The sequence below is a fragment of the Lagopus leucura genome, unplaced genomic scaffold (assembly GCF_019238085.1).
Source record: "Lagopus leucura isolate 7727_CA_CO unplaced genomic scaffold, USGS_WTPT01 Super-Scaffold_100001, whole genome shotgun sequence".
NCBI lineage: Eukaryota > Metazoa > Chordata > Aves > Galliformes > Phasianidae > Lagopus > Lagopus leucura.
In genome coordinates this window covers 34031100-34046249 of record NW_024962262.1, presented here as the reverse complement: position 1 = coordinate 34046249, position 15150 = coordinate 34031100, and the positions used below count along the sequence as shown (strand labels likewise).

Below are 15150 nucleotides of genomic sequence, written 5' to 3'. Positions count from 1 at the left end.
GGCTAGATGACTAGTTCATTAGATTTCATCTACTGGGATTTAGTTGTGCAGACATAGACATCTGGTACAATTCGAGACGCTCTTGGTTATTTCTCCACCTCTCCAATTACCATCTCTGAAAGACGAGAGTTTCCCATAGATCCTACATCATTTATACAGCCTTGAAGGGGAGGTCTTGGATGTCTAGGGCACCAAAAATAATATTTCTCTAGTCAAGTGAATTGAGTGTTGAATTCTACTTTACCTAAAAGAGGTACACTGCTTGGTATCCTGTTGTCACTCCAGTAAAGTTTGAACACAGTGTAGGTCCAGCATTGTATTTGCCAGCTTCATGACAGGTTTTCATGACAGCATCTCACATGACAGTAGCTGAGTTTAGGCAGCTGGAACCTGCTTCACTGACCATACTGACTAGATGCTGGGGCTCTGTTCAGGCACCTTAACAATGGTGACTTTTTCAAATGCTCTAGCAGGTATTGCCCTGCCTCTGGGAGGTGGTCTCCTGTGTCAAACCTGTCTTACACACTGCTCTAGCTTGGGCAACACAATTAACTTCTTATTGTCTGCAAGCTCACCCACAGGCATCTACATTTAAATGTATGAATTTGTATGTCTGAACGTGGAACTGAGTTCTGCTGTCATTACTGAACTAGCTGACCTGCTTCCTCAAGGGGAAAAAAAAAAGTAGAAAAGCCTATATTGAATGTGCATATCTTTGAATTGTTTTCCCTTTTCTTAAGGACTGGTATGGATATGGAAACACGCAGCCCAAAGGTGTTTTTTGAGTGACAGTCTCCGAGAAGCAGCGCAGCACACATTTTGACAATAGCATTTTGATGTGTGCGGGGTAGGGTTAAGTCACACAGAATTGGAAGACTTGTCTTGGGACTGCGTCTTGACAGAAGATTTGTTGCTGGCTGGGCAAAGTTGTTGCGCACAGCTGCTTTTGCTGCAGTTCTGTAAGCGGAGACACCCCTGTGAATTCTAAGCTTCATTGCTGCTTCCGCTCTTGTTAATGATCTCCTTGTATGCCTGGCCGTTACAAGAACTATATGCCCAAATGTAAAAAAAAGAAAGCCAACCTGAAGCCAAATCTGCTCTTCGCATTCTCCTAGAAAACAGAAAGAATCAGCTTTCTTAGCCCTTGGCCTGCAGAGAATTTGAATAACGCTGTTTGTTTTCTGCTGTTTGCTCCTTGCTCAGCTATGTCAGGAGTTTAGTGTAATCTACATTGTTTTCTAAAATATTAATGCTTTCTATTCCTCTTAGCCTTTCTGCTGTTCTTGCTTGTCTCAGCAGACACAACGAAAATGCCTTCTGGCATACCATACCTGAGCACCACAAAACCTATTTAAAACCACTTTCTCTTTCTCTCTGTCCCTTTCTTTTTAACATCCATTTAATGTTTTAGAGTATTTACTTCCTCTTTTTAAAGTCTAGAAATGACTGATGAATCTTTCAGGCAATATATAAAAGTCCTAGCTATCAAAAACACCCAAACCAAAACAATAATAACAGGAAAGGAGGGTTGCCCTGTTTGTTGAAAGACACCTGCAGTACTGTGCCAGTACTGGCATTTTTTTTTCCAGGTGCCCCAAGCCATTGGGAATATAGAACAAAATGCAGCACAGGATTATCCTGAGAAGGATAGGGTTAGGCAGTCACATCTGGTCTGGAAAGATAAGTGTGGTGGAAAATTGGTTGTGTGGCTAACTGGATATCCTCATCCGATTCTGCTTGCTCAGAAGGCACTCAAAGGGTGTTTTCAGTGTTCTTTCAATAATTTCTTCTCCATGTTGGAGCAAAGCTTGAGGAGTCAAAAGGAGAGGGAGATAATGATTCATCTGCCAGTTTTTGTTTGAAGGAAGAGTCCACAAAAAATAAATTTGGGCCTTCAGCTAATAGGCAGTTTTCGCACTCAGGAGAAGTGGTTTATTCACAGTTACAGCTGTGGTGCTTACTAGTTATCTTTGTCTATCTGAGTAAAGCACTTTCACCTCACTCTCACTGCAAGTTTTGCTGTTGAGCAAGGAGTGGCATTCCCAGTACAGGCACTGTACAGGTGAATGCTTCATCCCATCTGAATCCACCAGGCTGGAAGTAGGTGCTCACCCACGTGCAGCAAGAAGAGAAAATTTCAAGCCAGCTGAGATGCAGTCCTGTGCTCATTTTGGTGAAATAACCTGTAATTTTGAATTCAGCACTGAAAACAGTAGTGTTCCTTTCTCCTCTTTTTTTCCCCAGCTTTCTGTGTCTTTTCTGTTCGCAATTACTTTGTCTTATCTACTTATTGTTGACTTGAGCACCATCTCTCATGTGGGTTGGTTGAAAGCAGTTGGTTGAGGTAGTCAAAGCCATTTGACGCTCTTCTCCCATGCATCTTAACAGTTGCAGATTTGGTTACCATTCTGACTTCAGTAACAGACACTTTGTTTATTCAAGGGATAGTACCTGGGATTTGGTGTAAATCCTCCTAAACCCCAAATTCCTTAATTCCTGGGAATATTCCTTAATTTCTAGGAAACAATTATTTTTGAAGAAATTATCAGCTGTTCCTAAAGATTTATTTGCAGATAGGAAAACACTACATTTTCAAAGTCTGGCTGTAGTGATGATTTCAGATTCTAAGTGTCTTTTAAAAAAACTCGCCTCTGCACAGCTGGCAGAAGATATTCATTATTTAAACATAAAATTACGTTCAAGTTTATGTTATGAATATGGACATGATGGGAAGCTCTGCTTGGCGTCTCTCAAAGGCACTTTATCAGAGGAAGCTATTTTTTTTTTAATTATTTTCCAAAATAAGAGTTTAATGTGTTCCCATTTCCACAGTACCTGATTTCTACCTGATGTGACCTCATTAAAACCCCTCTTCACAGAGGATCAGCAACATGCCAAGTGCAGCCTTCCAGAACACTATAATGGATCACTCTGTTACCCTATGATTATCTGTGAGTTGGCAAACTTCATTTAGCCCCTGCTGGTGTCACTGTAAATTAATCATGGCAGCAGAATGATACCTGGGGACCGCAATAACCACAAGTGACCTTGGCATAATGCCTCTCTCAGGAGAAGGCCTTGCTTTAATTTTCTGTGATCTCTTGTTTTCCTGCAAAAGCACCATCAAAAGGTGATGTGTAAAATGAAATGTGAAGCACAATGTGCATCTGGCAATTCAAAGTTTCTCTGTACAGCCACAGGATCTCATCAACAATGAGCTACAATCTCCTTTCCCAGCAGTCACCAACACCATGTTGTCTTCTCATTTTTAGTACTAATGTCTAGGGGAAATAGGAGGTGACTAAATTTCTTCTTTTTTTTTTTTTTCCATCAAGAGCTGCTGTGATGTTCTCCAGAACTCCAAATGCAACTCTTCATACTGCACAGGGGTACTTTTAACAGGTGACACAGTGAAGAGAAATAGAAATATGCACAGTGGACAGATTTTGCCACCCTTGCTATTGCAAGTTAGCATTTGCTATCAGATGCTAGTCAGTATGAGTATGGAAATATTTATTCGTTTTTCTTTAAGCTGCAGTAAATGTTCACCAAGGCGATCTTGCATATCAAGCTAATTACATTTTCAATATTATTTCATATACAGGCCATGGAGTCCTATAGTATCTGTCTGATTTATTACTATTCCCTCCACCTCAAGCATTTATTGAATTCTGTTACTAAGACAATAATCACACATTTCCTTTGTGAATGCATACAAAATAGAAAACTGAAGAGCTGTGATTGGGTCTGCTGAGACCGTGTTGTCAGGTGATGCTCTGAAGCTGTGATTCCACATCCACTGATATGTTTGTGTTAAATTAATCAAGATTATCAGCATAGGAGAGAGGTACTGAACGGCTTCAGAACATTAATCCGAGGAGTTGCCATGAAACTAACCAGGCTTTTCATAAGATAAATACTGCAAAAGGAGGATAGAAGTCTTAAAACTCATCTCCCCCAAACCATGGAGTGTTTGCTAGCCTCTTTGATACAGAAGAGAGCTAAAAGGAATAGATCAGATATGGTATGAATACTAGCATTGATCATGGGAAGCAGGAGGGATAGCAACAGGTTTGTTTAACTGCTCATTTATAGAAAGAGCAACACATACTTCTTAATGTATGCGTGTTGATGTGGTACGTGTGGTACCATGGGCACTCAAATTTCTCAATACCTCCTTTCTCCCCCCAGTCATGAGCACTGCTGCAGACCTGAAACCTGCCTGCTCCTGCTATGGTCCTTGAGCTGGTCCGTCTCTCCTCTCTCCCTTTCTCAGCACAGTTGATCAGAAAATCTCCTCTTTCAACTGACAAATCCACACTGGGACCCTCTCACCAGCACAGCCACAGCCAGAGCTGAAGCAGCCTCAGAATTAAAACTCACTGAAAAGTCATTGCTAACAAGGGCAGATGACTACAGTGTCACTGACAAATTAAGACAAGGTCAAGCTTTCTGCACAAGATAATGAAGAGTAAGACTGTTACATTCATTCTGTGCTGGCTATTTTTCTTCTTCTTCTTCTTCTTTTTTCTTTTTCATTTTTCTTTTCTTTTTTTTCTATTTTTCCCAGCAAATAACCCTAAGCTCTGCCAGCCAATAGCCAATAGAGCCAATAGAGCCAAAATTCCAATTTTCTGTTTCATCCCAGTATGGCATCCCAAGAGTGCAATTGCTTCACAAGCTGTCAGTCCCAACACAGGGATGCTAAATGGAGCTAAAGAGCTCTCAGAAATCTCAGTATAAATTATCCTTCTGGAGCTGAACCAGTGAACATTTTCTGTGTTCACATGCTGGCACGCTGCGCGCATTTACAGTGACTCATACTCCAGCTTTAATGGCACCTTGACAATAGATAATCTCAGCTGCAAGCTGCGTGTGGACAATTACTTGCTGTCCCCGTTTCTGTTTCACTCTTACAAACTGTTTTGTAAAATACTCTGTTTTCTGATTTTGCTTTGTGCCTGGTGGGAGTTTGGATTGAATCCAGTGGGAAAGGCTCCACCTCACCTTGCCTTGGTGTGGCCGTTCCAGCAGTCCTCCTCGTTTGATGAGCCGGCTGTCACGCGCTCGTCCTTGCAGATTGTGTAAGGGAATGTTGACCAAAACTTTTTAGAGAGCTTTAGTTTTTCTTTAATGTCTGTTACCTGATTAAGAGACAACGAGAGGGAAAACCAGTTGAAAACATCAGCTGCATTAGATTTCATTTTAAATAAGAGGTTGTTCAGTTCAGTTCCATAATAGATGGTGGTGGAAGTTAAAAGGACTGAAGGTGCTAAAATTGAAATTCTTGTATTTATGAGCAAGGCACAGTGCCTTTGGGTTCAGAGAGTGCAAATAATTAAAGTCACCTTTTTTTTCTAGGCAAGACATTAAGAAAAAGCATCTTACATCTTGCTCTTTCTATTCTCAATTTGTCTGAGGTTTTCTAAAATATACATCTTTCTAAGAATTAATATGCCTCACAGTCTGCTGAATGTCAGTTGAGTTAAACAGTGTTCATCAAATAAAATATCTCACCCACCGGCTTGGTCATGTCTTAAATAAATATTATATTTAGATCTGTACATGCAGGCTCTAAAAAAAATGATGCATGATGTGCAGGTTCTAAAAAAGTGAGCTGGTGTTCAACTGATTTAAGACACACAGGCTGAATACATTGCAGTACATTTCGATCTTGGTAACAGCAAGAATTTTGTCTATACATGCAGGCAGAGACTAAATCTATCTTTGCTATTAGATACAGATAAATATCTGTAGCTGGATACAGATTTTACATTCAGGAAATGTTGGGACAGTATCATAACCATTCCTTTATGTTATAAACACCCTCTTGAACAATTATTTAATTTGGCAAGATTCAGGCAGCAAGCAGGAGCAAACTGAATTTCCAGCACCAACTTAACACATGCTCTAGCTGAAATGTTATCACTTCTTGTTTAGTGATTGGTTTACTAGAGTGGAAAAATCTACAAGAATAGATAGAGAACACAACAAAGAACAGACTACAAAGGATGACTGGTGCTGCTGTTGTTCTTATGGAAACATGCATTTCATGTTAAGCTATAATAGGATTTAGGAGAGCATGTTGAATAGCTTTCAAAGGAAATCACTGAGCTTTATTCTTTAAAATATGAGAAATAAAAGCTCTCCATTGTTCCATTCAGCTTTGAGATTGGCTTTTAGGTTGTTGAGGTATAATATTGTACTTGGCTATTTGTCTGTTTTATCTTTTGTTCTGAAGACATGATAGCTCTCCGAGCAAATGACCCACACTGCTTTGCAGTGCTTAAACTCTGTAGAATGTCACTTTATATGCCAGGAGATAGAAACATCCAAGGATGTTATTTCAGAAGCTCTGTGTGCATTTTCATTCATAAGAAATAAGTAGGACAGCATTTGGCTGTGAGTTGTTGACATCATTTCTTGCCATCCTATAAATCTCCTCTATATCCTACAAATCTCCTCCATACCCTTTGCCAAGCTCTAGTTGCTTTAGTTTCGTAATACAAACACTAGAAGTGTTTGCAAATCTCTATATGCTCAGTAGAGGAGCCTCATCAAGCCAAAAATTAAATCCCATTTTACAGACTGTGAGCAATGTTTCATTATCAGTGGGGGCAATCTCAGGATGCTTCCTTGTAGGGTGTCTTTGAGCAGCAGGCAGAGAGCATCCCTTCCTTCTCCCCTTCTGCACATGCTATGGATAAAGAACCCACAGCCACCAGTGGTGCAGATAACCAACACAAGCCACTCAATTTACTTCCTGTGGCTCACAGAGAACTGTGTAAACTCCTATTAGGAGAGGAAATTGGTCAGAGAAATCCTAAAGAAACTGCTGAAAATATAGTGAAAAGGGTCTGTAGGAAGTAGGGTCCATTCATGTAACCTTGGGCAATAAAAGAGCCTAGTGGATAGACTTCAATCATTTATTGTGTCTCCTGGGTAGCCATTTACACAAGTAATCTGATGGTGGTGAGTAATCTGTTTTCGGAGCAGTAACTTCCTTGCTGCCTAGAAGTTATTTGTAGCTATTCACAATGCATATGCTAAGAGTTATATTCAGATTTCTACCATAATCAGACTAGAGTTGGTCTCTTGGACCTCAGACTTCTATTCAGAACCACAATTGACTCAACACCCATTGGAAAGTGATTTTCCCCTTCCTGCCTCAGCAAGGACCAAATTACAGAGAAAAAACTCTATATTTTCATAAAATTCAATAAAATTTGAGAGAGGCTCTCACAGCTGACACACTGCACAGGCTCCTCAGAAGTACATTCTGAAAATTAAAATAAGGAATCTCACTCCCCAGTAACTTTTGAAGATATTAAATAATGCTGGCATATTCTATATATGTGCTGCATATAGTGTCGCCTTTGTTTCGGCGACCCTGACTGAAGTCTCCTTGTGAAAGTGTTCCGACAGCCCCGGCCAGTTTCGCACACTTTTCATGACACCAATATGGTGAGCGGCAAAATGGACCTAATTGCAAGGAGCACACCCTTCTTAAAACTTTCCCCGTGCCTTAGGGCTACTACCATTATCTCTGACCAATGGACATGTGGCATGTCTTGTTTCCTCCTTATTTGGTCTAACCTGTACTTGTCTCTTATCTTCAAGACATTTGTTGCCATGGTTTCCCAGGGGCCAAGGGGCCCCTGTCCACCCTGGCGACTGCCCCAGGCCGTTCAGCTAACTACAATATAGATAACGCATTATTAAATTTCCTAACAATAAAAATGTTGTTGTGTTACAGAAGCATGTCTGGTAAAGATGATCTTACTTTACCAGTGATTATTGGTAAAACACAGCTAATTAAACTTTCCAGGCTTCCCCATGAGGTGTCTCATTTTAGAGCCTACAGAGAGGAAGGCATTTGCTTGACTCAAAAAACAAAACAAAACAAAACAAACAAACAAACAAAAAAAAAACAAAGAGGAAGAAATAGGAAAAATGATTACAGTTTAGGGGGAAGTTACCATTTTCAGCCCTCTCTTGATGACTCTATGATGTGCAGGTAGTCAGTGAGTTTGAATTATAGAATCATGAAGTGATAAAACCCTTAGAGTTGGAAGGGAAGGCCATCTAGTCCAACTCGTCTGCAATGAACAGGGACACCACAGCTAGATCAGGTTGCCCAGGGCCTGATCCAGCCTTGCCTTGAAAGTCTCCAGGGTTGGGGTATCAAATCACATCACTGGAAAACCTATTTCAGTGTCTCACCACCCTCACTGTAGAAGATTTTTTCCTTATATCTAGCCTAAATCTACCGTCTTTAAGCTTGAAATATTTATAATATAACACATTATATTCAGAATATATTATATATATATATTCAGAATAGATTTGGGTGATGCAATGCATGCCATGATATGCAAAACTTTTGCCTGTGGGTTCCAGTGCCTTCAATTTTTGGGAACTCAAGCATAGTCACAGAAAATCTCTTACTAGACCCCAGAGTTACATGTTTCCCACCATACATCATTTTGATCACCACCAGCATTTAAAAAATAGGTAACAGATGTACAGTCCCTTGAAAATGAGATAAAAGAGACTAAACGTTCAGTTAACCTTGCTTGCCTGTGATTTATGAATTCAAACTACTGCATTTCCCTAGTGATCTGCGGCCATGTAAATGATTCCTTGGTATTTCCCATGCTCTGAATTAAAGATTAACTTTCAAGCGTAGTTAGACTTCTGTGGAAACATTTAAACACAAGATGTCTGCAATTCTTACATATTTCCTTCCCACTTTCTCTGACAGAGATTTATTCAGATATAGACAGCCAGATCTCCGGTCTCAGCCTGACTTTCCCCAGCTATATCCATGACATTGCCCTGACATTAATTTTGAACTATTCCTCAGCTACTTTGAAGATACTAAATTTATTTTAAGTATGTTCTCTCATAAGAAAACGTATATACCAAGGGCTGTGCAAAGAGTTACGTTTTTATTTTATTTGAGGACTATATAAAGGGATATTAAAAATAAGTGGCTATTAAAATAGCCTGGCTTTTATCCATTATTACTAACAGAAGGGAAGTGCTATTACGTAGGTGAGAAAAATTAAATGTTTGCATCATTTCCAAAGAGAAAATCATATCCAGAGTCATGGAAATATTATAGTTACATGACCCACACTGAGAAACAGTTAATCTCTTATTTTTGCCACTGACTTCTGTGACCAAAGCAGTCACAGGCTGTGCAATTCCTCAGCAGAATTTACACCACCACTTATGAGCTCACTTCTAATCCTGCCAGCACAGATTCAATCTTAAGCAGGTAAATAGAGCTGACCAAGATTTTCGTCTTCTTTACTCACCTTGGACTCCAGAGAAAGGGAGTGAACTAAAAAGCAAGCCCATCATTTTGTCAGGAATCAAACCTTAGAATTCTCTGTTTTTAGCTCGGGATATCTGGATAACTTGAAAATCTCACTGAGATAATTCAGAAGAGCATTGGACATACCGTGAAGGACTAAAAGTGATCTGATGATGTTTTAAAAAGCAAGAAAGATCCAGAAAAGTGCCTGTGAAGCCAGCAGCTAATTTCCTGTGGAATTTGCTTCAGTTTAATTTCCAATACAAACATGCTTCCTCAGCAACGGGACAAGGCATGCCCAGAAGAAACATCAGCCAAAAAGCAAATTTTTAAGTTGATACTCCAATATTTTTATTTTTAATTTCCCTTATTTCCTCCTCCTCTCTCCATGGCAAGTCTGTCTGAGATTTCTTCCAGTTTTATCAACTCCATCAACATAATCCCTACTCACACAGCCAGAGGAGCATCTTGGGATGCTAAAACAATGTTCAAAGATGTGTCCAAAACCAACCCTGGTTCAATGTAATAAATAAAATACGGGTCTTGCTTGTGTTAAGAACAAAAGGTTATTAACTTTCTTCTCTTCCTCAACATTTTTGCATCACACTTTTTCAGTTTGCTCTACAAATTTTGGCAGATTTTATTCTGAAATGCCAGCAGGAGATCCAGCTTGCCTTTCTGCTGTTATCTTCTACTTGGGGATGCTCAGAAACATCTGAACACAAAATCTCAATGAGGGTTAATCCTTTATGCCCTGGAAATAAGCAATTTCTTGCTACTCACTGGACACTCTTTCTCTGACGGGCCACTCTGGATGACGTAGTGTGGGCTGTATGTGTCAGCATAGCCACTCAGAAGATGTTTCAAGTGGATATTTGTGAAAAGGTGCTATAATTTCAGGGACTTGATTTCACAATCAACATTCAACTGATGTCACTTCTTCAAGGTGCATTACTCCTAGATGAACAACCATGTCTTCCATTGCCCGCCACTTGTTTTCCCCTAGATGCATCTAACATCCCCAGCCAGACACCCAGTACCCTTGCAGTCTTCATGAACAAGGATGCAGAGTTTGTATAATGACGGGCAGCTTGATAGCAGATTTATGGATAGGGAGCTTGACAGCATGAGCTGTGTTTGAGATCATGAAGAACATACCCTTTGTCACAGACATGGCAAGGTAGCAAGAACAAGCAAATCATTATGTACTGATTTCTGTTATGCCATACCAGCAGAAAACTACTCAGGACTTTCATACATCAATCAGTATTTAGGTCCATTAGGGGCTTAATCTGAAAGCGTTCAAAGACTAATGGCCAACAATTTGTTTAAAAAGACTTGGTCAGCAGGCTTAAAACACACGTTACGTACTGCCTGTATAACTGCATAACTGCTTGTTATGTTTATGCCTCTGCTGCATGTGAATGTCACAACTGATGCAAGAGCTACCTGTTACAAGCAGATAAGTGCGGGGTAGCTGGATATTTCAATTGATACCATTTTCCTTGTAAAATGGGCTTAATCAAAAGCAGTTAATTCAGACTCCTAAGTTTTTGGGGCTGTTCCTCAAGGAAGAACTGTATCTCCTGTATGTCCTTTGCTACAGCTGCCAGCTTTCTATAGGTGTCTCAGAGACACAAGGCACTTGTACATAAGCAGCTGAACTGTGCTCCTACTACGGATACCAGATGCTTAAATTTTGTTAACAAGGATCTCTCTCTCAGCATTTCCAGGCACTTGCACTTCTCCACCAAATAGGTGTGGGGGGATTAGGTGCGTATTTTTGTTTGGAATGCCTCATTAGGTGCTCAAAACTTCTGTGCACATTGCGTATTGCAATGTTGATTTGCTTTGACTTGGGACAAATGAAGCAGAGCTGCATTTGCTCTATATATTGATTATTTTTTTCCATACATTCGTACATTTTCCCATTACCTCACAAAAAAAAAAAAAAAAAAGAAAAAAAAAAAGAATTAAGTGCTGAGTAGTTGGGGAACTCTGCACTTCATCATGAAGTACTTTTCAGAAGCCAAGAGAAGCAGGTCCTGTGTGGGCAATGCGGACCTGGAGATGGTGAGGACCTGGAGGAGATGGTGAGGACTTGGAGATGGTGAGGATCTGGAGGAGATGTCAACGGCCTAGGGAGGATGGCGAGGACCTGGAGATGGCGAGGGCCTGCTGAAGACGGCGAGGACCCGCAGATGGCGGTGTTGCTCAGCTTCCGACCGCTGTCAGCCCGCTCTGTGCACGCTGTTTTGCGGAGAGCATAGCCGTAGATTGTTCCGCTGAATATAAAACTGACAACCCTGTTATTTTAAACTCGAAAGTGACAGGCTGTTATTTTAATGAGGTCTGCCAGTGCCAAGGTTAACCAAAGCTTTATTTCCCTACAAAATGTTAAGGCTGCGGATCTAAAAAGGGGGCCGTGAAATTTTCATGGTTATTGATAATTTCTCTGCGCATCCAAGTTCTGAGAATTTCACCCGGGCCTTCTTGTGCAACAAATGTTTTTGTTTTGTTTTTTCCTGCTTTTCCTTTTTAAAATTTGACTTTGCAGCTTAAAATGATCCAGAGCTCTCCCAATAACTGCCTGCTCATGATTCATGTTTCTGCTTAGAAAAGCAGGTGACAGCTCTTCTAATCAAGAACTAACGCTGAATCCCAGTTATAAAACACAAAAGGGTGCTTGGGTAATTTGTGAAATAAAACAAATGAGCTAGGCGACTTTCCAGAGCAAGATGATTCTCACCGGAGTATTTTAAAGTGAAATGAAAGGGGGGTTTGCTCTCATTATCTCTAAGGGCTATTCATGTCTTTGACAAGAAAAAGTTTAAGTTTTTAATAACAGGAAGTAAAAAATTATTATTGGCCCTTCTGAATCCTCAAAGCAACAGGTATAGAACTTTAGACAGCTAGGGGTGGATTCAGCTCCTGTGCTAATACTCCTGAACTTCTATGTCTACATTCACAGCAGCCTACTCACTTGCCCACACTTAAGACTTGTTGTGCCTTTTGAGATGCTCAAGGTATCCCTCCTAGCCTGCAGTGACGTGTGCAAGACTCCTACAGGTTATAAGTGTCCCCAGTACAACTTTGGATCAGCATTTCATATAGCTTTGATCAAAATGCATCTCTGAGGCCTTTTGGCTAATTTAGCTTTGATCTAGAACATGCATTTTAATGAGAACCAGGTTGCCCATGGCACGCATTCTGAGGAAAATAACTTACAGGTTTGCACAAATGCTTACAGGAATTTCCTTGCCATCTATGGCCAGGCAATGCTTGTGCTACAACATTGTGTGTTAGCCCACTCCAGGGGCAGGTACCATGGCTGACATAAGCAGCTTGCGGCTTCTTGCTCAAAAATAATTTGATCAAAGCAAGTGCACGCCTTACAGCACTGCCACTTCTTTTGCCTTAACCCTAACATGGAAACCCTACCTCTTGCATTCTCCACACATCTCAACAGAACATAACACTGCAGCATATCATCAAATGGAGACAATTTCTTTTCTTCTTTTTTAAACCAGGGACATTCTTGCTACAGGCAAGCAAAGACTGACACCAAACACTTCCCATATTAAACATCTGCTTTGGCTGTGGAGAGAGGAGGAGGAATCTTTCAAATGGTGGAGCACACTGGGCTACATTTTTTTTCCTTTACAGAAATGTGACTGCAGACCCTTACTTCTGACTTATTTTGAACATCCACATCCTTAAGTAGGTAAGTCAAGACAACTGCACATACTTCCCCAGTAAGTAATAGCACTTCTTTTGGGAAGCAGGAACTGCTGTAAACTTCAGCACCCTGACAAAAAAAATCTGTAAGAACTTGCATCAGCTTTCACTTTTCCTGTAATACCTGGGAACAGTGCTAAAAAGCTGGTTCCTAAATCTGATTCAAGCAAATCCAAAGCACTCAGAGGAATCAGCTTTTTATTGCAGATAAGTATAAAAGTAGTACCAGAAATATGCTGGAATCTTTAAGATAAAATGCCAGAGGCTTTTTTGCGGCAAGGCTTAGCAGTTAAGCACTGATTCTTTCTAAGCAGCCCTTCGTTGTTCCAAACAAAAATGTTAATATCTACTGTAAACAGTTACTAATAGAGTATTTCAAGCTTATACTGGCTTTTGTTTGTCCTGGAAATGTTCATCTGGTGCTAATAATGAAGTGCCTGTTTCTTCTCTTCAGACTCCAGGGTTTACAGGGAATTGCCTGCTTTATAACAGACAAGTAGTTCAAGCATCCCAACAGCTATGAAAAGTGTATGATTTCTAAAGGCAGCAAAAGCTAGGACACATCCTTTCATATCAGAGCAAGAAGGATAATTGTACTTCATAGCTGAAGTAGCCTTACATTTAACTTCAATTCTTCTAGTGGTTTCTTCTTGACATAGCTCCATTGCCTTCCAAACTGAAGCAGCTCTCAGGGGACACTTGATGCCTTGAAAAAAACCCCAGATTCAGAAATATGATGGCTACCCTGGCAGCAGCTTCTGGGCTTCCAACTTTGCCCTCCCTCAGCCCATGAAAGCTCATCCAGCTCTTCACCCAGTGTACACAGAGAGATGGAGAAAAGGCTGTGCTGAGGTGACCAAAAAATGACACGAAGTAAAAAAACAGAATGAAAATGCAAAGCTAGAGTATGCAAGTAAGAGTTCTGATGATTTAAGGCTTCACCTTGAGATTTCAAAATTACTGTCCAGCAATGTAAAATATCAGAGATATCTTTATGATGCTAAAAATGTAATCTTGCCTACAGACTTCCGATATCTTTTGTCCATTTCTCAAAGCCACATACTTTTTTGAGGGAGCCTAGGTATAAACGATCTGCTCTTCTACATCTGATGCTGCAAAGTGATTAACTCATGAGTAAACCAGAGCGTAGCACTCTCCCTGTCCCCTTAAACCTGAGGCAGCATGCCACCCTCAGGGCGAGCTGGGGGCTGCTCTCCTCCCTGGATGAAGTTGTGCAGGCCTATTGGTAGGTATCCTTCTCCTCTCCTCCAAAGAGGGAAAGAGAGAAGCCAGGAAAAGAAGATGCAAAACCCTCGGGCTTGAGGATAGTATTGTCCCTGCATCAGTGCCAGGACCCACCTGCTTTGCGAAAAGAAATTAGAGTTGGCAAGACGCATTTCTTCACACTGTAACCTGTAATAATGTGTTATTAGAACATCCCAAACTCAAAGAATAACAGAACTGCAGGGGTTAGAATGGACCCGAAGATATCATTGAGTCCAACCCCCCTACTAAAGCAGGTACCACAATAGGTCACACAGGTAGGTGTCCAGATGTTTCTTGAGTATCCTCATAGAAGGAGACCCCTCTCTAGCAGCCTGTTCCAGGTCACCCTTACCATAAAGAAGTTGTTCCACATGTTATTATGGAACTTCCTATGTTCAAGTTTTAGGCCATTACTCCTTGTTCTATTACTACACACCACTGAGAAGAGCCTGGCCTCATTCATTTTCCTCCCACCTCCCTTCAGATGCTTATAAACATTTATCAGATCCTCCCTCAGTCTTCTTTTCCCCAGTCTGAACAGACTCAGGTCTCTCAGCCTTTCTACATACAGAGGATGCTCCAGGCCCTTTATCATATTTGTGGCCCTTTGCTGGTCTCCTTTTAGGAGATCCCTGGCTTTTTGAACTGGAGGAGCCCAGAAATGGACACAGTAGTCTAAATGTGGCTTTACCAGGGCAGAGCTGAGAGGGAGAATCACCTCCGTTGACCTGCTGGCCATGCTGTTTTTAATGCATCCCAGGAAATTGTAGGCCTTCTTGGCCACAGAGCACACTATTGGATCATGGACAATATGCTGTCCAACA

At 40.8% G+C, this 15150-nt stretch overlaps 1 protein-coding gene across 1 annotated transcript in view; it reads right to left on the bottom strand.

Moving 5' to 3' along the window:
* The window catches only part of GPC6 (glypican 6), a 738606-nt gene that overhangs the window by 4574 nt on the left and 718882 nt on the right, over positions 1-15150 (bottom strand). The window contains exon 7 of the mRNA XM_042867958.1: positions 5008-5144. Within this exon, the coding sequence (XP_042723892.1) occupies positions 5008-5144 (137 nt within the window). The remainder of the gene's footprint in view (positions 1-5007; positions 5145-15150) is intronic.